This window comes from Lepus europaeus, chromosome 3 (assembly GCF_033115175.1).
Source record: "Lepus europaeus isolate LE1 chromosome 3, mLepTim1.pri, whole genome shotgun sequence".
NCBI lineage: Eukaryota > Metazoa > Chordata > Mammalia > Lagomorpha > Leporidae > Lepus > Lepus europaeus.
This window is the reverse complement of record NC_084829.1, coordinates 66,361,369-66,389,200: the sequence shown is the minus strand read 5'-3', so window position 1 is coordinate 66,389,200 and position 27,832 is coordinate 66,361,369. Positions and strand designations below refer to the sequence as shown.

The 27,832-nt window shown below is 36.2% G+C and overlaps 1 protein-coding gene across 3 annotated transcripts in view; it reads right to left on the bottom strand.

Moving 5' to 3' along the window:
- ADGRB3 (adhesion G protein-coupled receptor B3) overlaps window positions 1-27,832 on the bottom strand; it is an 862,679-nt gene that overhangs the window by 68,203 nt on the left and 766,644 nt on the right. For all 3 annotated transcript variants that reach the window (XM_062187566.1, XM_062187568.1, XM_062187567.1), the window contains 2 exons: window positions 6,180-6,330; window positions 3,085-3,154 (listed from right to left, as the gene is read on the bottom strand). In XM_062187566.1, coding sequence (XP_062043550.1) covers window positions 3,085-3,154; window positions 6,180-6,330 — 221 coding nt within the window. The remainder of the gene's footprint in view (window positions 1-3,084; window positions 3,155-6,179; window positions 6,331-27,832) is intronic.

Below are 27,832 nucleotides of genomic sequence, written 5' to 3'. Positions count from 1 at the left end.
TTAGATAAAAACTAACAAAAATTAGTGATAAGTATTAGACCATTAAAGAGTGCTACATATAACTTAGATTATAGAATATTTAGCCTTGGAATTTTGGCATGTTTCAAAGATTTGTAAACTTAAAAAGAACTTAGATGATATGGAGAAAGCAAGAATTAGATTACTTTATGAGTGAGAAACATTACTTACCTCTCACTAAAAAGAAACTTTAATTATAAGGCTTTACCTTCAGACAGTTAAAAGACTTTACTTAAATCCTTTTGCAGTGAGATTTCTATATTTACTTTCATTGGAAGGATGACAATTACTTAAGTTTTATAAAATGCTGCTTCATACCTCACGGACTTTACAAACATACTTTTAAAGTGTGAGGAGTCAGACAGATTAATAGGCAGTCAGGTTGGTCCCAGTGGAAACTGCGGGTGTAAAGTGCTTGCTGCCCCCAAAAGTAATCTTTAGCAAGGTCAAAAGTGCCTCCCCTACTCCTTGGGAGCTTCCAGTCTTATGAGAATAGCAAGGGAATGGTGATTCCATCCTTCTGAGCTCACAGTTTACTGTGAAAACAAGTTAACTACCCAATCCTTTTTGTTTTATCATGAGCAAGCCAGAGAAGGCAAATAAGATTACAAATCAGATCTTTTGATGGGTTGTGTCCCTGCTTTATAACTAATGATTGTCAGTTTTTTTTTTTTTTTCCAAAATTGTACCTAAATATCCCACTACACAAGCTCCTCCAGGTCTTGCCTCTCTTGGAGCACCCATCCTGGCCTCTCCACCAGGAGGTCTCTGACTTAAATAAATTTTGTCCTTCTCTCTGCTTTGTCCACTTGGAAATTCTTCTTCCATGTGAGAAAAAGAACCAAGGTAATCTTTTCCCCCATAACACCCATAACAAAAGCGAGAACGGTATTATTTTTAGAATTTTATATTGAACTATTCTTCCTTGAGGCCACTGAGCTATCTGGATAAATTGAATTAAAAGCCATCACTGCATGAAATGGATCATCTACATTTACATGTTTTTTCTTCTAATTTTACTTGTTCCCATACTAGTAAGAAAATCCACTAAAAATAAGCTTTTGAATAAAACTAAGTGCAGTTGTGTTTGTTTCAATGACTAAGTTCACCAAGAGATGTGGGTTTGCCTTGATAGACATGATAGTACATTTGCATGAATATTCATTCTCTCACAAGAGAGGGCAAGAGAGGCTTTGCAGGGCAGTATGTCTACATATGCATGATCCAGGAGACTCAAAATGAGAAAAGTGTGAGGGACTGTTTTTGTTGTTTTGCTTTGTTTTGTTTTTTCTATTGTGGATGCAAAGCCATGCCCATCATTTCAAGCAACTGTTTTTTTTTTTTTTCTTCTTATATTTGACCCATTCTCTATTTCTTCTCAGTTCACAGAATCAGCATGCTGCCTTTAAAAATAACCCTCAATAGTAACTGCTCTACATCTGTTTTAACAATAAATTTTTCTGTATTGATTGTGATGGTGGTTACTGACTTAGGCATTTGTCAAAACTCACAGAACTGTTCACTTAGTAGGGTGACTGTCACTCAATGTAACTTACAGTAATTAAAATTTATATTTAGTAATATATATGAACATATACTTGTATACACACAAATACATGTATTGCTAGACACACATATATGTGTGCATGTATGTTCAAAGTCTTCATTTAGCTAATGTTCTTTACTATAACAGCACATAGACAAAATTTTACTTTACCACCTTGGGGTAAATAATTAAATATCTATTTTTTAGATAAAACTTGGAGAAAAAGAACTTAATCTGACAGAACATTTCATTTTGTTGTCTCTGAGCCTCCCAATGACTGTTTCCTGTATTATTGTCTAAGTTAATCTTCCAACTGAGATTTAGTTTATCTTTGAAGTAATACTAACAGAGATACAGTATATCTTGTTATATTTCCCCTAGGCGTTTATACTGTTATAAAGAAAAATTATAGTTATAAAATCAATACACTACTCATTTCATTGTATATTTTAATTATAAACTCCTTGAAAATAGGAATTACAACAACTACAATCCTGCTTTTTTCCATATTTCCAATACGGTGCCTATCAAATAGTGGATTATATTATTTGTAGTCATATTATTGTAGAAAATAATAAAAATAGTAGTACTATAGTTAGGAGCATTCTACTATGTATGCTGCTAGAATTTTTTTTTTTGATAGTACAGATTTCATAAGAAAAGCAAGTGCTATGATATCTCTACATCTTTAAACTTTTCAGATATTTCTTTCGGGTGCACAAGTGCAGTGATATCTATTGGTATGCTCCCAATTTGGATGAACCAACCAGACAGCCTAATTAAATGATCTCAAACCTAAAGAGGATTAAACAGAGCATTACATTTTGAAATTCATGCACATTTCTTTCATCATTTCTTAACTGCCTATAAAAATTTCAGAACAAATGCAGTAAAACATAAGAATTCATTGTTTTAAATTTGATTTCTTAAATGTAAGCTTTACAATAAGTCTCTCATAGAATTTGTCAACATTATAGTCATAAATGGGTTGGAATCATAGTACCTTTTCTCCTTTCCAATTTCTTCCACAGCCCAAGAATTTTCTAATGTAAAATCAGTTGATTCCTTGTTCTATAATTTTTAGTATAATTACTCCAACATAGAAACAAAATTTGAACCAATGTAACAGAAGTTGGCTAATAATAATACACACTAGCATCAATAAAATTAAAGTATCAGAGCAGAATCACATTCTAAAAGGAAAATGCATCAATATTTATATAGTTCTAAAATATTTTTGAGACAATATGCATTTTGAATAGTGAAATATTTAAAAAAACAAATACATTGGTCTTATTAAAATGCGATATTAAAACAAGGATTCTAAACAGTGATGTGGCCTCTATTTCTTAAATCTTGTACACTTAAGTGGTCTTATATCATTTTTCATTAATGCAAGTGCTATCACTGTTAATGACTCCACGACAAAATGTAAGATATAAGTAATGCCAAACAAGACTAATAAATATTTAATCACTTGCTTAAATAAAAATATGATTTATCACTATGGATGGACTTACTAGTGATCAGTGCCATATCCCTTCGTCCTGGTGAAGCCTACTGATGTGGCCACTACTAATGCTGGTAAACCTGCAAGAAAAGCGATGGCACATTTCATATTCAGCTGTAACCACTGTGCACAGGGGCCCAAGAAAAGCCAGGACAAACATCCAAAGCGACTACTTTTGGATGGCGTATTTCACAAAGTATGTTTCCATTACAAAATTTCTTTCAAGTACAAAAATATGAGAGGGACAGCTGGGTTTTTAACTTAGTGCACTTCTCTGATGTTGCTAGGTTACCACCACATTTGGCATGGGTTTAAAGGGAAGTAATAACAGAGATTTAGTATATCTTTTAAGTTATTTTTTTCCCTAGGGGTTGATACTGTTATGAAGGAAATTTATAGTTATAAAGTCAGAAAGGCAAAAGCTGGATGTGCTAGTGTGATTGAATATCAAAAAAATGCAACATTCAGTTGGCCACATATTGACCCACATCGAATTGTACTTATAAAGTAGAAAAGATAAAATCTCATCAGTTATCTCTGTTTTTATAATTCACTTAATATAACAAGAATGTAGGAACAGGGAATTCAGTTACCTGCACCAATTCTGGCCTAAGATCTTCTTTTAATTTATGTTTATGTAAATCACACTTGGTTCATTTGAGTTTGGTGAAGAGAGCTCAACCTAATTTACATAGTTTAAAGTTTGTCCAAGTCTTGGTAATTCCTTCTATTCAGGAAGATTATATTTGCCTTTCAGGTTGGAAAGTTCATCATGCCATCGTCTTGCATTCCCTTTGCCCCTCTTATTTCTTCCTATCATTCCCATCCTTCCTGCTGCTCTTTCTTTTGTGAACCTTCTCTAGTGACATCATGTTCCTTCATGAGATTTCATGTCAAGAACTAGAGACAGCATCTCAGAGAGACATATGGTAGTTTTGAACAAATATGGATGATTATATACATAACAAATTAAAAATTTAGTCTCCTTCATCTCTACCACTCTTTCCTTCATCATGTAGGTATTTATTGACTTTTTTGATTGATTGGACTATCTTCATTAGAAAAAAGTAATTCTTTCCTGGGTTATAATTGAGGGATTAAAACTCCTTGTTACATAGAATTTGTGCTTAAATTTTTTCCTGAATTCATTAGGTTGTAGTGACTCATAACAAAATTCACATGCCACTATTCTGCCCACTCACAGAATGTCTTATAATCCAGCCACAGGAATTTTGGCATTTTACTACTCAGAATATTTTTTTGTTTTTTTTTTTTGTTTTTGTTTTTGACAGGCAAGTGGACAGTGAGAGAGAGAGACAGAGAGAAAGGTCTTCCTTTGCCGTTGGTTCACCCTCCAATGGCTGCCATGACCAGTGCACCGCACTGATCCCAAGGCAGGAGCCAGGTACTTATCTTGGTCTCCCATGGGGTGCAGGGCCCAAGCACTTGGGGCCATCTTCCACTGCACTCCCGGGCCATAGCAGAGAGCTATTTTAATATTAACTGTAAACTGAGAGACTAGTTGGAAACAAACAATATTACATAAGGTGGTAACCAATCTTGCAAATCATGACTCTATTCTCTATCAACGAATGTGTTCTTGTACCTGCATTCTCTATTTTTTTTATCTATGGTACTAAGTCATGACAACAATGGGTCTGATTCCATGGTAGCTCAAATTTAGAAGGTTTTGGCATGGAACCCATATAGAAATTTTATGAAAGTTTAAGCAGAACATATTTTCCTACTACATCTTAACTGGTAGAATTAACTAGGCAGAGTCCTAACATATTAGACATGGTAAACCCCTATGAAATCTGATGGATCATCTTTAAATGTTCTTGGTCCTCTTTTACCAGCATAATTTTTTTTATTGTCATAAGCCCATTTACTTGTAAGTTCACAGGCTACCTCTTGTATCCTATTCTCTCATTTGATAGAGTAGATATTTGTTATAAAAGTATATTTGGTTTTAAATTCACCAGATTTTTAGTGTGTATCCTCCAACACTCAAAAAAAAGTCCTAGGCTTTTTATAAAACCAGCTGCTTAAATTAACTAAGCTATCATTAAAATAGGCCTCATGAAATGTATAGATTTTTGAGATGTCCTTGTCGTGAGTCAATTTGAGAGACATTTTTCCTAATAAAGAAGGCAAATAATTAATTAATTCTCAGTTCATCAGCAATTCTATCTAGAAATTATTTGAAGACCCCACTGACTAACCATGAGGTTTTACTCATTCTCTAAATGGCTTTCTTCCTGTGACATGACAGGTTTTTTTTTAAAAAAAAAAAAAAGATTTAATTATTTAAAGGGCAGATTAAGAGAGAGAGAGAGAGAGAGAGAGAGAGCGAGAGAGAGAGTACACACAATACAAAGGTTGGGGAGAGAGATAAAGAGATGGAAAGACAGAAGGACATCTGTTGGTTCACACTCTGAATGTCTACAATAGTCAAGGCCAGGCCATGAGGAAGCCAGGAGCCCAGAACTGAATATGGGTCTCCCATGAGGATGGCAGGGACACAAAGACTTTGGGCATCATCCACTGCTTTCCCAGGCATAATAGCAGGAAGCTGAAAGAGAATTAGAGGAGCTGGCCCTTACACTGACACTGATATGGGATGATGGTGTCCCAAGCGGCAGTTTAACTCACTGCACTGCAACACTTACCCCATGAACAGCTTTTTGTTTTTTGTTTTGTTTTGTTTTCTTTGGAAAATTGTTTTGAGATTTCATGGAGTCCTTAAAGTTTTTTTGAAGGGAGTGCATGACTATTGAATTGTCATTCTTTGAACTCCAAATATTTTTTTCATTTTCCAAAAGCATTAGAAGAAAGTACTTTGTACTCCTGTACCCCAAGTTTCATCTTACACCATATAGGCACTGTTGATTAACTGAATAACTACATGCATCTTCAATATATTTTCCTTTTTAAAGTTTGGTGATCAGTGATGTTCAAAACTAACCACCTCCATATATTTCCATGTCTACATATCAAATCAAAGACAGAGTAGCTTGGGGATAATCACCCTCCACTGCTTCAGAATGTAAATGTGCAACATCATTTAACAAGAGTATGAAAGGGTTGTACATATAAGCTTACCCCATCCAAGGCACAGAAAGCGTTTCCTTATAAGCCGTGTCCTAATTTTTCCAGTTACAGCCATATAGGACTGCCACGCCTCAGTCAAAACCCAACAGAATGAAGCCAGGAAGAAAAAGTGCAAAAATGCAGTGGTGGTTGTACAGATACTCTGCAGAAACAAACAAAAAAAACAACTCCCATTGAGACTAGGAAGGAAACCTCGCATCCTTCAGGGGCTGCTCATGTCTGACTTATTGATTTAATTTCACATACCTACCTCTTCTCAGTGACTGAGCAATTATTTACAGAAATTAGAAACCCTGTAGTCTTTATACTGTGAACAAGATCTACAACAGGAAAAAAAAAAAAAAAGGAAGTCCTAATTCTATTTGCACTTAATTTTTTAAAGAGGAGAGCCATGAACGTAAATTTAAATTCAGAGATTAAAATTACATTCTTTATCCTTCTTTTGTAACCAAGAAGGCTTCTTTGTTGCTTTATCTGCATTGATAGTAAGATTACATTTACAAGTACAACAGCCTTTCAAAAGGAAAAATTATTTTGCTTTATACGTGTGTGATATTCAAGGTATAATAGCAAAGTACAAAATGAGGTTTGGCTAATAGCCTAGCACAAAACTAACATGTATTTTAAAAACATTTAATGAACTGTTTCTGTGTTATTATACTGCAATGTGTGTCGTAATCAAGTCATGGGTAGTATATAGCTATGATTTCATAGATATTTTTCTTCATGCAACTTAATCACTCTGAATGTGCCAGCCATTAGTTATGACTTGAGTGCAAAAAATCAGCAGCTTCATTTTGGTAAAGGCTGACACTTACTACACTATTGTTATAATTTCTTAGTGCAGATCTTGCTGAACTACAAACCATTTAAACCAAAGGCAGCAACAGAACTAACTACTTCCTTTGTACGTCTCAGTATTGCTGTTTCCAAAAATCGAAAAGACAAAGACAAAGGACATTGGAACTAAAAAAATAAGATTATAAAAGTTAAATAAATAAAAATAAAATGACCACCTTCCCAGATGTACCCTACTTCATCTCTAACGATGAATCTCTGACTAGAATTTTTATTTTTTTGCCCCAAGGTATTCACATCAATTCTTTATTTTGTTGAATTTCACCAAATGTTATCTTAGCTTCCAGTTATTTGGATCCTCTGAAAAGAACTGTACCATGATTAGCACACCACATGTTTCAGTGATGACAGATAACCTCTAGAAGTTGAGTAGCACTCGTCTAGGCATACAGCACCTGATTAACCAGTTAGGACGATGATCCTCATTATTGTAAGAAGCAATAAACAAAGTTAACACATTTCAGCATGTGATTCCTATTTCATGTAGTGGTTAAGTCTACTTAGTACTTAAATTTGTGCTTACAGAGATCAAACTCCATATGATAAAATCATGGATTTCTTGAATTCTCTTCCTCACATCTTTGCTCCTGTCTCAGGTAAAAGGTAGTAGCTTTAATTCATTTTTTTTGCACTTTTTATACAGAAACTTTTTTTTTTTCAAAATTAAGGTTCAATACCTGTAAGTTGACCACTTTGTTCGTTTCTGATCTACAGTCCCTGATCCAAATTTGAATTTCAAAGATAACTCTTCTATTCAATATCTGAAGATCAGTTACACTTTTAATTCACATTTCATTTCCTTTCACCAGTTTGTTTAATCTTAATTGTAAGTGCTGGCAAAGCTATTACTTCTCCATTTTTGAACAATCAATAAAAGCTTGTATCAACAAGCAATGTTAAAATGTTGAAATGTTTGGTCCTAAGTGCTAGATGCACTGAAATTATAAGAAATAACGAATATTCAGTGTCTCAACAACAAATTAAAAGGCATATATATTGGGCATGTTACTTTGGGACTCTCTGATATTCATCTTAATTCAAATACAATTGAGCTACATGTAATTTTAGGCTGCTAACATTTATTTCAATAATTCATGTCTCTCTGGGTAATAATATGGCTACAGCATGTGCAGGGGACTACATTGTAACCAAAGAAATAAGGCCTAGTTTTATAAGCAATAACATCCTTTTATGTCCAAATGAATATTCGTGTCTTAAATGTGCTCTCAGTATGGAGGCAAGTAATCTCAATCCAAAAAGTGTGTATATGTGGACTAAATAGGTCTAAAGTCACAAAACTAGCCTTATCTTAAAATTATAGCAAAATCTTTGATCCTGAGAAATAGAAAAAGAGAACTACATTTGCTTTATCATTGTGGGAAAAGTATATAAAATTAAACACTTGACACACCAATTCTCTACTCATATACTGTGCTAATGCAAGTAGTCCTTTGAAAATACAACTTTTATAAATGGCCACAAATGTCACATCAGCTTCCACAGAAGTGACCACTCCAACGATTTGATCTCAAAATTCTTTGATTCTCTTACAAAACCTAAATCCCTCATCAGCAAACCTCAAACACATCCATTACATTCCCTCAGTGTGGGGACCTTTTCTATTTATAAACCTGGAAATTTGATTCTCTTTTTCTATAAATAGGTTCATATCTTGATACCAGTTACCAGTTCACTTATCAGTACCACCGGGACTCATTATCAGAAACTCTCGTCTTACAGCTTTCCCAAGTTCAGCCTCTGTTTGTCTGCTCTTGATTCCCACTGCAGCTGGGTACTCAAGTTCACCATTCCAAACATGAACTTGTGAGCACCTCTACTTCATCATCCAATTCTTCTACTTTACTTGCCTGGGCAAACTCCAATCTCATCTTAACAGTGTCACAGCTGACTTACATTGCTAATAAATATTACAAAACATAAATTAGACTGAAGTTGGCAAATGAGTACTGTTTATAACCATCACTCTCAAGGATGAAAGTACTTCAAAATGTACATTGAGAATGGAATTAAAACTGACCCATGCTTAGGCAGGGTCTTCAAAAGGTCAAGGAAAATATTATGAAAATGTTGCTGATGGATTGCAAAGTTTATCTGCACCAAAATAAGTCTTTTAACTCAATTTTCCATGAATTTTTTGAAGTGTCCTCATACAGTTTTCACCCCAAATCCTTAAAGACAACAGAAAAGATATTTTAAATAACTGCAAAATGGAACTGTGAAGCAAGATGCATTAAGAACCGTGTGAAACCTCTGAAGACAGCAGATGAGAACAGATTGAAGACAGACACCATGTCTATATGTGGGGAGAAGGAATGAAGACGTGGAAATTGGTTATGAGTTATGATACATAGATGGCATTAAGTTCTAATATCTATTTAAAGGCACTTCCAGGAGGAATAAATACAGAAAATTGGGAGAAATACAGCATTTAGCATTATGGGAAATTTCTCATAATTAAAAAATTCTTCTGGCTGTGGTGCATATTAAAGATGAAGTCTACTCACACACCTAGATATGGTGAGCATCAAGAATAAAGAGAAAAATCTTTAAAGCTGATTGAGTGAAAAAAATGATTACAGATAAATAAGACTGACATCATATTTCTTGTGATCAACCTAGGATACAAGAGGCAGCAAAATGATATCCTCAATATTGTTAAGGAGAAAAAAACTTTGAGGATGGAATTCTATAGCCAAATAATTATGCAAATGAGAGGTAGAAGATTTATTTTTTTAATTGAAAGGAAGTTTGCAGTTTATTACTCAAGATTGTCTCTGAAAGAATCGCTATACAATATAAACCACCAATAAGAAAAACTCCAGGCTGAAGGAATAAGATGAAAGAAATCATAGATAGCAAAGAAAGTAATAAAATATATTCTAAAGTAGACATTATACACATACACACACATATATAACTATACATATATATGTGTGATTTAGAAAATTAAACCACCTGCATACAAAATTCAAAATAATAGCAGTGAGGTTTAAAAGATAATAGGGATGCAATTTGGAAGGTGGCATACAAGAAAATGAAATATGCTAAGGCTCTTTTTTGTTGTTTTTAGTGATATTTATTAGCTCTGAATGATAGAAAAATATTTTTGAACATTTTTGTTAATCATGTAAAGGTAACCACAAAAAAGTAGAAACATAATTTATTTGTAAAATAGCAGAGGAACAATAGAATTAAGAAAAATTTATCAGTCCAACAGAAGGTGGGCAAGGAGACCACAACCTAGAAAACACATTAAAAAAGAAAATAATAATTCCAAGCAACCAAAATAACGATAAATGGAAATGCCTTAAATTCAATGGTTAAAAATTAAAAATTTCCATATTGGATTAAAAAAATCTAATTCCAGTAATTTTTTATAAGACATCCCTCAAACCCAATTATACAGGGAAACTGAAGAAAAGAAAGATGAAAAGAGCTATATTAAGCAAATGTTAATATGCAAAAATCAGATGTCACAATGTTAATATTGGAGAAAACATTAAAAGAGATGAAGAATTTTAATACTGATAAAAGGAACAGGCCATTAAGAAGCTTCAGAAGTAACATGTATTATGAAACCAATAATAATTTTTCAAAGTATATGAAACAAAAATTGGGAAAACATGAAGATTATAATGAAAGTCTTATACCTCTGAGAAAGGCATGGAAAAATAACAATATGGAAGAGTATACTAACACAATGAATACAAGTATTTAACTTTTTTTTAACTACTGTACATAAAAAAACAGAAGATGCACAATTCTTTAAAACACAGTTTATTAAAAGTACTTGTCATTCTTTTCTACCTTAAAAAAATAAAATAAAAAAAAACACAAAGAGAACATTTATAGATGCAAACTAGTCTTGGTATAATAAAATAAACTCCAGAAAGTTTATAGCATACGTAAAGACAAAAACACAATAAAAGTATAAATCAAAATTTTCAACCATTGAGTGGAAAAGCTTTTAAATAATTAATGAATTAAGGGGAGGCTAACATCTAAATTGCAAATTACATATAATAAAATTGAGGAAGCAGATATGCAAAAAAGATTCTGCTATGAAAATTCTCAACATACTCATAGATTTAAATAGATTAAAAAACAAGAGAAAATGAAAACAAATGGGGTACATAAAGATGTCAGAAGACAGAATTTTAAAAGGATAAAATCAGAAATTAACAAAACAGAATTTTTTTACATTAATAATCATGTCTGAAACCAAACCCAAGCCTGAAAGGCCAGTAAAGCAACTAAGCCTCAGTAAGGTAATATTTGTAAGCAACAGAAAAGACAAAATAGTAACACTAAAATGAAAATGACTGGGGCAGTGTTGTGGCATAGAGTCAAGCCATGGCCTGAAATGCTGGCACCCAAAGGGGATGTAGGTCAGAGTCCCTGCTGCTCCACTTCCTATCTGCTCCCTGCTAAGGTGCCTGGGAAACCAGTGAAAGATTGCCCAAGTACTTGGGCCCTTGTACCCACGTGAGAGACCTAGGAGAAGCTTTGAGTTCCTGATTCAGCCCCAACTGTTGCAGCCATTGGTGGAGTGAACCACAGATGGAAGACTCTCTCTCTCTCTCTGCCTCTCTGTCTCCATATATATCTGTAACTCTGACTTTCAAATAACTAAATACATCTTTTCAAAAGTATCATAATGATAGCATATAATGTAAACATAGAAACTTGAAAAGCTGCACAAAATGAAAGTTCTACCAGTGAAACACGAGTTATTGAAATTGGTCTGAGTGATAAAATGGAATAATAGTGAGAGAAGTAACCCCTCAAAAGAGACAAAACATTCAGAAAAAATAACGGGAAATTTTAACAAATGTAAGCATAATATAAAATTCCCATTTTAGAAAAAACATTTTCAGGCTAAAGCAAAAGAAGTATCCAGCTCATTTTAGAAGGAGGCTAGTTTTGATACTAACATGAGCAAGAAACCTATAAAGCACTTGTGTTTAATGACATAAATGCAGAAGTACTAAATAAAAGCCAAATGCAGAAACACAATATAAGAATAACAAATCAGTATCAAATCAGAATGTGTCCACTAATGCAGGGTGATTTAACATTAAATATCACTTCCATAGAATTTCATTCTGCTATGGTTTGGATATGGTTTGAGTGGCTTCCAAAGCTTCTTATGTTGAAATTTAATCTCTATTGTAAAATATTAAAGAAACTGGAAAGTTAAACCTACTATGGTGTTTGGAGGTGAGGTCTTCTGAATCCTAGTGGCTTTTGAAGGAAAGAGAAAGAGAAAGAGAAAGACAGAGAGAAAGACAAAGACAGAGAGAAAGACAAAGACAAAGGGAAAGACACACATACATAATTGCACTCCTGTCCCTTGCTAAGTGATGCTTTGGGCTGTCTCAGGAGTCTGCCTGCAAGAAGTCCATCACCAGATGAGGCCACTTGATCTTGCATATCCAGAACTGTGAGACAAAAGGTACCTCTCTTCTTTGTAATGAGGCCTGTTTCAGGTATTCATTATGGTGATGAGATGAGAAAGGATTAATATAATTACAGTAAGAAGACAAATCATGTAAATATACACATGTGAAAACATTTGATAAAATTCAGAACTCAAATTTTCACCAAAGTATTTGCAAATTATGAATAGAGGAGACTATTCTCATTTTATGAAAGTTGTTCAACTAAAACAAAGTAAAATCATGTTTAACAATCAAATATTTGCAAGAGAGAAATGTCATATTACTCTCAGAGGATCTCCAATTAGACTAACAGCAGACTTCTCATCAGAAACCCTACAGGCTAGGAGGGAATGGAGAGATATAGTCCAGGTACTAAGAGAGAAAAACTGCCAGCCCAGAATATTATATCCTGCAAAGCTCTCATTTGTGAATGAAGGTGAAAGAAAGACCTTTCACAGCAAACAGAAATTAGAATTTGTTGCCACTCGTCCAGCCCTGCAAAAGATGCTCAAAGATGTGTTACACACAGAAACACGGCCATCAATATGAAAGAAGGTAAAGGAAGAAAGCCTCACAGTAAAAGATTACAGGAAGTTCAAAGCATATATTAGAAAATATCTTTGGCAAAATGGCAAGGCAAAGTTACTACTTATCAATAGTCACATTGAACGTTAATAGCCTCAATTCTCCAGTTAAAAGACACAGACTGGCTGAATGGATTAAGGATCAAAACCATCTATTTGCTGCTTACAAGAAACTCATCTTTCCAACAATGATCCATATAGGCTGAAAGTGAAAGGCTGGAAAAATATATTCCATGCCAACAGAAATGAAAAAAGAATGGGTGTAGCCATCTTAATATCAGACAAAATAAACTTTAACAAAAAAACTGTTAAGAGAGACATAGAGAGACACTATGAAATGATTAAAGGATCAATTCAACAGGAAGATGTAACTATTATCAATGTATATGCAACTAATTACAGGGCACCAGTTTATTTAAAAGATATGCTAAGGGACTTAAAGGGAGATGTAGACTCCAATACAATAGTACTGTGGGACTTCAATATTCTACTCTCAGAAATAAACAGATCAACTAGACAGAAGAACAACAAGGAAACAGTAGATTTAAACGACACTACTGCCCAAATGGATCTAACAGATATCTACAGAATTTTCAATACTACATTTAAAGAATTTACATTCTTCTCAGCAGTGCATGGAACCTACTCTAGGACTGACCACATATTAGGCCATAAAGCAAGTCACAGCAAATTCAAAAGAATTAGAATCATACCATGCAGCTTCTCAGACCACAGTGGAATGAAGTTGGAAATTACCAACTCAGGAATCACTACAGTGTACGCAAACACATGGAGACAGAACAACATGCTCCTGAATGAACAATCAGTCATAGAAGAAATTAAAAGAGAAATCAAAAACTTTCTGGAACTAAATGAGGATAACAGCACAGCATATCAAAACTTACGGGATACAGCAAAAGCAGTGTTGATAGGAAAGTTTATAGCAGTAGGTGCCTACATCATCATTCCTTCATAATCATAACCTCTACTCTACCACCAATGGCTCTACTCCCAACCTGTGTGTACTGATGGTCCTCTTCCCCACTTAATGCTGTATAATTGTTCAGACCTGGTTAATGCCACTCTTAGGATCATTGGTTACTATCCTCACCCTGTCTTTTATGACCTTGTCTAAATATGATCAGAGTCGCCAACTTGGTAGGCTTCCATAGCCTTGGCAACTCATGATAAGAGCCGAGGGTGGTTACTGGCACCATAAACAAGAGTGTCAATTTGTTGGGTCAACAACAGGAGCCACTGTGCACTTGCTCCTCATGTGAGATCTCTGTCCTTAATGTGCTGTACATTTTGATTTAATGCTATAACTAGTACTCAAACAGTATGTTTCACTTTGTGTTTCTATGTGGGTGCAAACTGTTGAAATCTTTACTTAATATATACTGAATTCATCTTTTGTATATAAAGAAAATAGAAAATGAATCTTGATGTGAATGGGAGGGGAGAGTGAGCAGGAGAGGGGAGGGTTGTGGGTGGGAGGGAAGTTATGGGAGGGAGAAGCCATTGTAATCCATAAGCTGTACACTGGAAATTTATATTCATTAAATAAAAGTTAAAAAATAAAATAAAGAAAAAAAAAGAAATTGGAAAGGCACCAAATAAATGAGCTTTCAGTGCATCTCAAGGATCTAGACAAACTGCAGCAAACCAGACCCAAATCTAGTAGGAGAAGAGAAATAATTAAAATCAGAGAAAAAAATCAACAGGATTGAATCCAAAAAACCTTACAAAAAATCAGCCAAACAAGGAGCTGTTTTTTTTTTTTTTTTTTTTTTGACAGGCAGAGTGGACAGTGAGAGAGAGAGAGAGACAGAGAGAAAGGTCCTCCTTTTTGCCGTTGGTTCACCCTCCAATGGCCAGCGCGGTTGGCGCGCTGCGGCCGGCGCACCGCGCTGATCCTGATGGCAGGAGCCAGGTGCTTCTCCTGGTCTCTCATGGGGTGCAGAGCCCAAGCACTTGGGCCATCCTCCACTGCACTCCCTGGCCACAGCAGAGAGCTGTCCTGGAAGAGGGGCAACCGGGACAGGATCGATGCCCCGACCGGGACTAGAACCCGGTGTGCCGGCGCCGCAAGGCGGAGGATTAGCCTATTGAGCCATGGCGCCGGCCAAGGAGCTGGTTTTTTGAAAAAATAAAAGTGACACACCACTGGCCCAACTAACTAACAAAAGAAGAGAAAAGACCCAAATCAATAAAATTAGAGATGAAAAAGGAAACGTAACAACAGATACCACAGAAATAAAAAGAATCATCAGAAATTACTACAAGGACTTGTATGCCAGCAAACACGGAAATCTATCAGAAATGGATAGATTCCTGGACACATGAAACCTACCTAAATTGAACCAGGAAGACATAGAAAACCTAAACAGACCCATAACTGAGACAGAAATTGAAACAGTAATAAAGGCCCTCCCAACAAAGAAAAGCCCAGGACCAGATGGATTCACTGCTGAGTTCTACCAGACATTTAGAGAAGAACTAACTCCAATTCTTCTCAAACTATTCAGAACAATCGAAAAAGAGGGAATCCTCCCAAATTCTTTCTATGAAGCCAGCATCACCTTAATTCCTAAGCTGGAAAAAGATGCAGTATTGAAAGAGAATTACAGACCAATATCCCTGATGAACATAGATGCAAAAATACTCAATAAAATTCTGGCCAATAGAATGCAACATCACATTAGAAAGATCATCCACCCAGACCAAGTGGGATTTATCCCTGGTATGCATGGATGGTTCAGTGTTCACAAAACAATCGACGTGATACACCACATTAACACACTGCAGAAGAAAATCCATATGATTCTCTCAATAGACGCAGAGAAAGCATTTTATAAAATACAACACCCTTTCATGATGAAAACTCTAAGCAAACTGGGTATGGAAGGAACATTCCTCAATACAATCAAAGCAATTTATGAAAAACCCACAGCCAACATCCTATTGAATGGGGAAAAGTTGGAAGCATTTTCACTGAGATCTGGTACCAGACAGGGATGCCCACTCTCACCACTGCTATTCAATATAGTTCTGGAAGTTTTAGCCAGAGCTATTAGGCAAGAAAAGGAAATTAAAGGGTTACAAATTGGGAAGGAAGAAGTCAAACTATCCCTCTTTGCAGATGATACGATTCTTTATTTAGGGGACCCAAAGAATTCTACTAAGAGACTATTGGAACTCACAGAAGAGCTTAGCAAAGTAGCAGGATATAAAATCAATGCACAAAAATCAACAGCCTTTGTATACACAGGCAATGCCACGGCCGAGGAAGAACTGCTAAGATCCATCCCATTCACAATATCACAAACACAATCAAATACCTTAGAATAAACTTAACCAAGGATGTTAAAGATCTCTATGATAAGAATTACAAAAATCTTAAAGAAAGAAATAGGATACCAAAAAATGGAAAATCTTCCATGCTCATGGATTGGAAGAATCAACATCATCAAAATATCCATTCTCGCAAAAGCAATTTATAGATTCAATGCGATACCAATCAAAATACCAAAGACAATCTTCTCAGATCTGGACAAAATGATGTTGGAATTCATATGGAGGCACAGGAGACCTCGAATAGCTAAAGCAATCTTGTACAACAAAAACAAAGCCAGAGGCATCACAATATTAGATTTCAGCACATACTACAGGGCAGTTGTTATCAAAACAGTGTGGTACTGGTAGAAACAGATGGATAGACTAATGGAACAGAATAGAAACACCAGATCAATCCAAACATATACAGCCAACTTATATTTGATCAAGGATCTAAAACCAACTCCTAGAGCAAAGACAGTCTATTCAATAAATGGTGCTGGGAAAATTGGATTTCCATGTGCTGAAGCATGAAGCAAGACTCCTACCTTTCACCTTACACAAACATTCACTGAACATGGATTAAAGACCTAAATTTACAACATGACACCATCAAATTATTACAGAACATTGGAGAAACCCTGCAAGATATAGGCACAGACAAAAACTTCTTGGAAAAGACCCTGGAAGCACAGGCAGTCAATGCCAAAATTAACAATTGGGATTGCATCAAACTGAGAAGTTTCTGTACTGCAAAAGAAACAGGTGAGTGACGAGGCAACCAACAAAATGGGAAAAAATATTTGCAAACTATGCAACAGATAAAGGATTAATAACCAGAATCTACAAAGAGATCAAGAAACTCCACAACAACAAAACAAACAACTCACGTAACAGATGGGCCAAGGACCTCAATAGACATTTCTCAAAAGAGGAAATCCTAATCGCCAACAGACACATGAAAAAAAGTTCAGGATCACTAGCAATCAGGGCAATGCAAATGAAAACCACAATGAGGTTTCACCTCACCCCAGTTAGAATGGCTCACATACAGAAATCTACCAACAACAGATGCTAGAGAGGATGTGGGGAAAAAGTGACACTAACCCACTGTTGGTGGGAATGCAAACTGGTAAAGCCACTATGGAAGTCAGTCTGGAGATTCCTCAGAAACCTGAATACAACCCTACCATACAACCCAGCCATCCTACATCTTGGAATTTACCCAAAGGAAATTAAATTGGCAAACAAAAAAGCTGTCTGCACCTCAATGTTTATTGCAGCTCAATTCACAATAGCTAAGACCTGGAATCAACCCAAATGCCCATCAACAGTAGACTGGATAAAGAAATTATGGGACATGTACTCTATAGAATACTATACAGCAGTAAAAAAACAATGAAATCTGTCATCTGCAACAAAATGGAGGAATCTGGAACACATCATGCTGAGTGAAATAAGCCAGTCCCAAAGGGACAAATATCATATGTTCTCCCTGATCAGTGACAACCAACCGAGCACCAAAAAGGAAACTTGCTGAAGTGAAATGGACACTATTAGAAACAATGTCTTGATCAGCCCTTGTCCTGACTGTCAAGGAACAACTTAATACTTTATCCCTTTTTGTATTTTTTTGTTCTACTTAATACTATTGGTTGAACTCTGTAATTAACACACAATTATTCTTAGGTGTTTAAATTTAATTGAAAAGTGATCCATGTTAAATATAAGAGTGGGAATAAGAGAGGGAGGAGATGTACAGTTTGGGACAAGCTCAAGCTGACTTGCCCCATATGGTAGAGTTAGAAACGTGCCAGGGGATTCCAATTCAATGCCATCAAGGTGGCATGTACCAAGGCCATCTCACTAGTCCAAGGGATCAATTTCAGTTCACAATTGATCATAATGGCAGGAGTAAGAGACAAAGGGATCACATAAACAAGACTAGTGTCTGCTAATGCTAACTGATACAATTAAAAAGGGAGAGAATGATCCAGCATGGGAAGTGGGATACACAGCAGACTCATAAAAGGGCAGATGTCCTAAACAGCACTCTGGCCTCAGAATCAGCCCTTAAGGCATTCAGATCTGGCTGAAGAGCCTATGAGAGTATTTTAGGCATGGAAAGCCAAGACACTCTGGCAAAAAAAAAAAAATCTAAATGAAAGATCTCTGTGAGTTAGATCCCAGTGGAAAGAAAGGGCTTTAAAGAAGGAGGTACCTTTCTCTGAAGGGAGGAGAGAACTTCCACTTTGACTATGTCCTTGTCTAAATAAGATCAGAGTCAGTGAACTCAAAAGGCTTCCATAGCCTTGGCAACTCATGACTAGAGCCTAGGGAAAATACTGATGCCATAAACAGAGTGTCAATTTGTTAAGTCAGCAACAGGAGTCACTGTGCACTTACTCCTCATGTAGGATCTCTGTCCACAATGTGTTGTTCAATGTGAATTAATGCTATAACTAGTACTCAAACAGTATTTTATACTTTATGTTTCTTTGTGGGTGCAAACTGTTGTAATCTTTAATTTGCATATACTAAATTGATCTGCTGTATATAAAGAGTATTGAAAATGAATCTTGATATGAATGGAATGGGAGAGGGAGTGGGAGATGGGAGGTTTGGGGTTGGAAGGGAATTATGGGGGGGAAAAGCCATCGTAATCCATAAGCTGTACTTTGGAAATTTATATTCATTAAAGTGAAAAAATAAAAACAAACAAAAAAATGAAATATCAGAAGAATTCCCAGCAGTCAGGAATATTCACCATGATCACTATTTTCCACATTGCACAGGAGGTCCTCTCCAAATTAACACAAGGAGAAACAATAGGGAAGAAACAAACAATATTGTCATCATTGCAGATATCTCCTTATTAGAAAATCCAAGAGAATTAACTTTTAAAGTACTCTAAATAATAAAAAAGAGTTTAAAAAGTGGCTGGATCTAAAGTCAACATACCAAACTTTTATTTCCCATACAAGATCAACACATGAAACCAATTTTCCAAGAAATTCATTTGGAAAATGTAGCAAAAATATAAATTTAATAGTTTTATTTCTCTTCTCCCTTCTGCTCAATTTACTAAGTAACTTAGAAAAAGAGAATAGTTGACACAGTGAACTCAAATTTGGAAGGTGCTGAGGGAAGAAGGTTTAACTGATACAGAACAGGAGAGAAATTTATAGCCTAAGCATTTTTTGGGCATGAGCACAGTAATGAAAATACTATTTGTAAGGGAGCCAATTCACTCTGTAGACTTTCTGAAAGATTTAAAATTTGGAAATAATAGGTAATAGAAACTGGGTGATATAGGTTTACAAAGGGCTGAAAAGAATTTGTTTGGAAAATTTAGGGTACTTCCTAAAGTCTGTAGAAAAATGGAATTAAGAGTTTATTTTGGGGGCCAGCGCTGTAGCACAGCGTGTCACAGCCTTGGCCTGAAGTGCCCGCATCACATATGGGTGCTGGTTCGAAACCCAGCTGCTCCACTTCCGATTCAGCTCTCTGCTATGGCCTAGGAAAGCAGTACAAGATGGCCCAAATCCTTGGGCCCCTGTACCTGCGTGGGAGACTCAGAAGAAGTTCCTTGCTCCTTGCTCCTGGCTTCAGATTGGCACAGCTCCGGCCATTGTGGCCATTTGGGGAGTGAACCAGTGGATTGAAGACCTCTCTCTCTCTGCCTCTCATCTCTGTGTAACTGTGATTTTCAAATACATAAATAAATCTTTTTTAAAAAAATTTATTTTTGGTGCAAAAGTTTTTGATATCCATGTATAGTTTTTTCATAATATGCATTTTCCACGGACTTTTTGAAATCCACAAATTTCTCATTTATTTTTGTATATCAGGACAAGCATTTAGTCTAGCACCCACATCTCACACCAGAGTAACTGAGTTCAATCCTTAGGTTGCCTCCTTATTCCTGCTTCCTGCTCATGCAGACCCTGGGAGGCTCATTCAATGGGGTTCTTGATACCTTTGTGGGAGACCTAGATTGAGTTCTCAGCTACTGGCTTCTCTCTAGCCCTGGCCCAGCCCCAGATGTTTCAGGTATTTAGAGAGAGCACAGGGAAGCTCTGATTTCCTACCTAAATGTCCCTGTCACTGTTTCTCTTTTGTTCTCTCAGGCAAAAAAAAAAAATGGGGGCACCCAAATAATGTATTTTTAAATTACATTTCCCATAAACTTTGTGTAGTACTCTTTTATACAGAATAGCTGCAAGTGCTTCTTCTCCCACTCCACACAGCTCAGCACTATCATGGGAAGGTTTGAGCTCTAGAGAAATTGAGTGAATTGGATTTTGAAGCCAGACATAAGTCATTAATGAGTATGTGTACAGGGCAGGCAAAATTGTATGCATTAAACCATGGGACACTTCTTCCTCTCCTTGTCACATCTACTCACAGAATGCCAGAGACTAAAATTCTCCCCCAGAGAGTAAGAAGTCTTCATAGTCTAGTTCATCATTAACACTGTGAAACCCATCCTTTAGTAAGCCCATCCATTCATACACAGCTATAATTTTTTTAAAGATTTATTATTTATTATTTTTAAAAGATTTATTATTATTTATTATTTAAAAGATTTATTATTTATTATTTTTATTTATTTATTATTTTGAAAAAGATTTTATTATTTATTTATTATTTATTATTATATTATTTATTTATTATTTGAAAGGCAGTTACAGAGAGACACAGAAACACAGAGATCTTGAATCTACTGGTTTACTCCCCAGATGGCTGAAATAGCCACGTCTGGGACAAGTGGAAGCCAGGAGTCAGGAGCTTCATCTGGGTCTCCCACGTGGATGCAGGGGCCCAAATCATCTCCTGCCACTTTTCCCAGGACATTAGCTGGGAGCTGGATCAGAAGGAGAACAGCCAGAACACGAACTGGTGCTCATATGGGATGCTGGCATCACAGGCAGTGGATTCCCCTACTATGTTACAAAGCTGGCTCCACAGCTATAATTTTTATGTATAAATAAGCAGCCAAGGATGATAAGATAATTTAGAAAATCTTTAAACATTGGAAAAAATAGGAAAAAAATAAAAAAAGGAAAAGGTATAAGGAGACAGTAGAGTATAGACAAAAATTTCAGGGTCGGCATTGTGGCATAGCAGGTTAACCAGCTGCCTGTGATGCTGGCATTCCATATGGGCACTGGTTGCTCTTCTGATTCAGCTCCAGCTCCCTGAAAATGCACTTGGGAAAGCAGCAGAATATAGCCTCTGCACCCATGTGCAAGACCTGGATGAAGCTTCTCATTGGCATCTTTTTTTCCAATTGTAGTCAAATTTCTTGAAAGGTTAAGCCACACATCAACTTCTTTACTGCCTGCTCACATCTTTCTTCTTGTCATCTAGCTTCTCCCCTGAGTTTCCCCACCTTATGGATCATCTAAGGCCTCCTAATTTTCAAAGCTAATGATTGTTTTCAGTTTGCCACAAAAACATTAGACTTCAATCTCACTTACAATTCAGGACGTTCTTATTATGGGGTTTTTCAAAGGATTTCAGATTTTGAATTAGTGTTGGAAACTCGTATTTTCCTAAAAACTTTTTATATTTCATTTATATTTTCCCATATGTTGGAATATAATTTTACATAATGCTCTCTTACAACTTTTCAGAAATATAATTTTCATTTTTAATGTTGCTTTGTTTCTTATTTCTTATTAGATTTATCAAAGAAGTCTTTCTTACTAATTTTTTTCAAAGTTTAATGATTAATTATACTTTGAAAAAACATTATTACATTAATACAGTGATGAGTTTCCCAACATTAAATAAATGAGAGAAAATGTTAGCATGTTAAAAACAAGCAATCTAGATATCTATTTTGTAAATATTTCAAAGAGCTAAAGAGAAAATTTTTTATGAAAGATACAAGATATAAAAGAAATCCCTCCATGTAATACAGAATGTAGAGAAGCTAGATTTGCTAGCAATACAAAAACACATAATAATGAAATGAAGGACTTTAATACAATATTTAGAAACTCTATCAATATCTGCATGCTTGTAGTATTTATGGGGTAATCGATGATTATTTATAGATATAGCAGTACTTTTTAGCAAACTTAGATGAAACAAATAATTCTTCTACATGAAGTGATGGTTATTTGAATTCTTCAGATAATTTTATCTATTCACATACTGGCTTATTTATAATAAATAAATTAGAAACTCATATATCCTGCTATTCAAATAGTAAAAAACAGGTGCAAAGTAATTCTGAACATACCGATGACTCCTTACATATGAAAGATGCTACAAGAGGAAATCTTTGGCTCAGCATCACAATGATTTCACAGGTATTTCCTTAAAAGCCACATTAATGGCTGGATAGTTACATTATTTGGGAGAGAGTAGTTCTTACAGACTAAAAACCCAATTAATGACAATGAAATAAAGATAATGGGTAAAATGGGGGGCTTTGTACTTGGCAGTACACATAATAATTACTCAGTAAACGATAGTACTAATAAGATCACATACCGAAGATTAGAGATGGGACTTGGGCACTCCCTTGACTTGCATCCTCTGGTCTGCTTTAACACAAACCAGGAGGAAAAGAAAGCTCGGCATCAGAAGCAATGGGTGGCAGGCCTATTAATGGCTGATCTGTACAGTGATCTGCCCTCAAGGAGACACAACAGGCCAGTCCACTGCAGTGGCTTTCAATGTGGTAAGCCTGGGCTTCAGCAGAAGTCAGCTTGTGAAGAGCCCTGGCAGCTCTGCCAAGAGTTGGATCACTCGAAATGGACCTGCCCTGGAGTCGAAGGATGCCCAGGTCAGAGCCACAGATCTTATTGGCTCTAAGCTGAAAAGCCCTTCACTCAGCCCAACTTCCAAAGTGACCACTGCAGCTGAGGGGACAGCCAAGTAGGGTCAGCAACCTTGCAGGCAGAACTGTAAATTTCTTGTTAGAGATGCCCCCTGCCTTTACCTGGCCAGCTCTCCTCCCAGCCCAGCCAAGTAATGAAAGTCAACACAGTGCCTTCCCCTAGGAGGTTCATACCTCCCTTAGGATATACCCTATGTGAAGAGATAGATAGGCCTGGGCCTCTGAATTTACAAGGCCTAAAGCCCACCAGATTATTATCAAGCCCCTTCTATCAGGTTCTATTTGCCTCTCAATCAGAAAAATTACTTGTAGCTTAGACAGCACCTTTCTTAGCTCCTCTAATAATGACTCTGTCCTTTGTTCTAGGCCCTGTCTAGTGCACTTGGGCCTCATTCCTTTGTAATCATAACCTCTACTCTACCACCAATGGCTCTACTCCCAACCTGTGTGTACTGATGGTCCTCTTCCCCACTTAATGCTGTATAATTGCTCAAACCTGGTAAATGCCACTCTTAGGATCATTGGTTACTATCCTCACCCTGTCTTTTATGACCTTGTCTAAATATGATCAGAGTCGGGGAACTTGGAAGGCTTCCATAGCCTTGGCAACTCATGACGACAGCCTAGGATGGTTACTGGCGCCATAAACTAGAGTGTCAATTTGTTGGGTCAACAACAGGAGCCACTGTGCACTTGCTCCTCATGTGGGATCTCTGTCCTTAATGTGCTGTACATTTTGATTTAATGCTATAACTAGTACTCAAACAGTATGTTTCACTTTGTGCTTCTATGTGGGTGCAAACTGTTGAAATCTTTATACTAAATTGATCTTCTGTATATAAAGAGAATTGAAAATGAATCTTGATGCAAATGGAAGGGGAGAGTGAGCGGGAGAGGGGAGGGTTGCGGGTGGGAGGGAAGCTATGGGGGGGGGGGAGCCATTGTAATCCATAAGCTGTACACTGGAAATTTATATTCATTAAATAAAAGTTTAAAAAAAAAAAAAAACTTAATCCAGGGCCAGCGCCGCAGCTCAATAGGCTAATTCTCTGCCTAAGGCGCCAGCACATCGGGTTCTAGTCCCAGTCGGGGCGCCGGATTCTGTCCCAGTTGCCCCTTTTCCAGGCCAGCTCTCTGCTGTGGCCCAGGAAGGCAGTGGAGGATGGCCCAAGTGCTTGGGCCCTGCACCCGCATGGGAGACCAGGAGAAGCACCTGGCTCCTGGCTTCGGACCAGCGCAGAGCGCCGGCCAAGGCAACCATTGGAGGGCGAACCAATGGCAAAGGAAGACCTTTCTCTCTGTCTCTCTCTCTCTCACTGTCTACTCTGTCTGTAAATAAATAAATAAATAAATAAACTTAATCCAATACATGATTTAACTTTTTATTTGGGTAACAAATATACTTGAAGATGTGTGACAATATCTTAAAAGGATGATGAGAAAACTAATTTATCAAGCATCTACTCTACCTGAAACTTTAATATTTGCAGCAATGCTACATTGGGAATATTTTACAAAGGAGGTAATAAAGAACTTTTATGAAATTACACACGTGGCAAGTAAGTAAGCAAGAACACTTCCCATATAATATATGTCTTGTGCTCTAATGGATCCTGATTTTGGTAACATTAATTTTATATGATTATATCATATTTTAAAGCTACCTCAAATTATTTTTGAAACAAACAGCAGATGGTAATTAATAGATACTATGATTAAACAAAAATTAATTAACTCATTAGTCCTTATTTTCAAAATCACCATCAACTAGAATTGACAAATGCTCAATTTCAGAATATATTTTGGTTGGATAGACTCAATTAACATATGTGCAAATGTTCTTTGAAAGTTACCTGGATAGAGCACACCAACCTCAATGAAATGAATCACTAAAATCATTGGGGGTAACGGACAGAAGCTTCATGATTTCAGAAAATTAAGGGAACTTTCTTATGGCATTAAAAATCCAGCTTCCTGTTAATGTGTACACTGGCAGGCAGAGGTTATGGCTCAGGTGGCTGGGTATCTATGTGGGAGATCTGGATTGGGTTCCTGTCTTCAATCATTATGGGCTTTTGGAGAAGTGAACCAGTGGAAGGGAGCTCTCTCTCGCTCTCTCTCTCTGTGACTTCTACATGAGATAATTCTTATAATGGTATGGACAAATTATCATCTAGACCTATCTTCTTTTTTTTTTTAAGATTTATTTTATTGATTTGAAAGACAGAGTTACAGAGCGAGGTAGAGACAGAGAAAAAGGTCTTCCACCCACTGGTTTACTCCCCAAATGGCCGCAATGGCCAGAACTGCGCTGATCCGAAGCCAGGAGCCAGAAGCTTCTTCTGGGTCTCCCACGTGGGTGCAGGGGCCCAAGGACTTGGGCCATCTTCTACTGCTTTCCCAGGCCATAGCAGAGAGCTGGATCGGAAGTGGAGCAGCTGGGACTAGAACCAGTGCCCATATGGGATTGCTGGTGCTTTAGGCCAGGGCTTTAACCCTCTGCACCACTGCGCCAACCCCAACCTATCTTCTTTATATTTTTATTTTTTTTATTAGAGACAGAGCGAGCACACTCTTAAAAGCTGTTCACTCACCAAAGGCCCACAATGGCCAGGATTTTGGCCCACAAAGAGCCGAATCCAGGAGCCAGGAATAAAATTCAGGTTTCTCACTTGTGTAACAGGAACCCAATTACTTGAGTTATCACTGTTGCGTCCCAATGTATGGAATGTTAGGAAACTGAAGTCAGGAGCAGTATCTGGGAATCATATCAAGGTACTTTGATTTAGGCTTTTTAACCACTAGGTTAAACATCCATTCCTGTTCCATCATTTTCAAAAATTTTGAAGGAGTTTATTTTCTACATCATCAGAATCTTTTATGTCTCTGACCCTAAACAAGAGAAATTGTCATTATGAATCAGTGTATAACACAATATAATTAGTGAGTGAAGAAACAATTAGCAGTTATTAAATATGAATATCTCAAAAACAACTCTAATTTGCTAGATTTTTATAATTTCATATTAATTTAAAAAGTACCATTAAAAAATAGATGCTAGATATGTCAATAAGGATAACAATCTGTTCCACAGATGTCAAAAATATGTATCCTGCAGAAAATATAATCATGATTTGAAGACCTTGGAAAGTTTGTCACACTTAACAGGAAAATCTGATTTTTTGAAATGTGTCCTGTGGGAATCCAACCATTTGTGCATTATACACAGCAGATGCTTCATTATATACTCTAGGCTTAAGAAAGTAACAGTTTTATTCAAAATGGAATAAAAATAAAGTCACTTGCTAAATGAGACCAAGAGTTCAACTATAGCTTTATAATAATTTAGAAACTCAAAATGTGAAAGAAATCATTCGTCCGTGGGTTTAGTACCCTCAGGTGTGTTCAGATATCTTTCCCAGCTTGTAAGCTCCATATATGGTCTCTCTAAACCAAGGATAATTAAACGCAAATGTAAAGATGCTTTCAATTTGTAACAAGCAGTGCAAACAAAACTCTGCAGCCCTGTTGATAGAATTTCTAGGCTTTGAAAATGTTTCTTTGATAACTTGAACGGCAGAAAAAGATAAATGCTTTTCTATGAAGGAAGTATCTACTTATTCTGTTTATTATGTTTGATCAATGGCCCTATTGGTGTTACAAGGCTATTTCATCATATAATGAAAGCAATTTTTGATTTAGAGATTGCATGACATCAGAAGATTATAGGTTTTACTGGCAAGCCAGTATTTGTCAACATTGGCTATATATTGGCATCACTTGGAAAGCACTAAAAACTATGGATCGATTAGTACTAGTCCTCAAGATTCTGATACAATCTGTCTGAGGTAACCCCCAAATATTAGAATTGTAAACTTCCCCAGGATTCTAATGGACAGCCAGTGTTCAGAATCAGGGACTTAGAGAGTAATGGACTGACTCTTAGCTACCAAAGCTACAAAATGGAAAATCTTGCAAAAGTATTGTATTTCTCACAGTCTTTACCTTTCATTAGTAAGAAATGAATGAAAATAACTACTATGAAAATTACTTATTATAAATATACAGTGCTTAGTTCTTGGTAAATTTTTCAAAAGCATTAACAATAATGACCTTTTGTAGACCATCTGAACCCATTATGGTAACTTGATTGAAATTAGCTAATTTGCAAGGTTCAAAGTAACAAAAATGGAACATCCTGCTATTCTTTTATATTTTAATTTAAAGTGCTACTAGAAAGGATAGATTTTCTTACAGAACATGCAATGAAAACATTAATTAATATAATTATTATTAGGAAGAATTTTCACATAATGAAAGGCATATTTAAAGAAAAAAGCAAAAATACAAGAATGCTGTCCTTGAAAGTGTATAGGAAGAAAGTAGACTAATTTGATTGTCCTTCTGCCTTTTCCAGACTCCTGAGAGAATATGCATAACACTGTTGCACGAGATGCACAGCTGAATAATCTAAATAGCATCAATGAGCCTATTTTGGAACTTTGGGTGTGACAGTTTTGGGAGATCTCAAAGAACTTGCACTCCAAA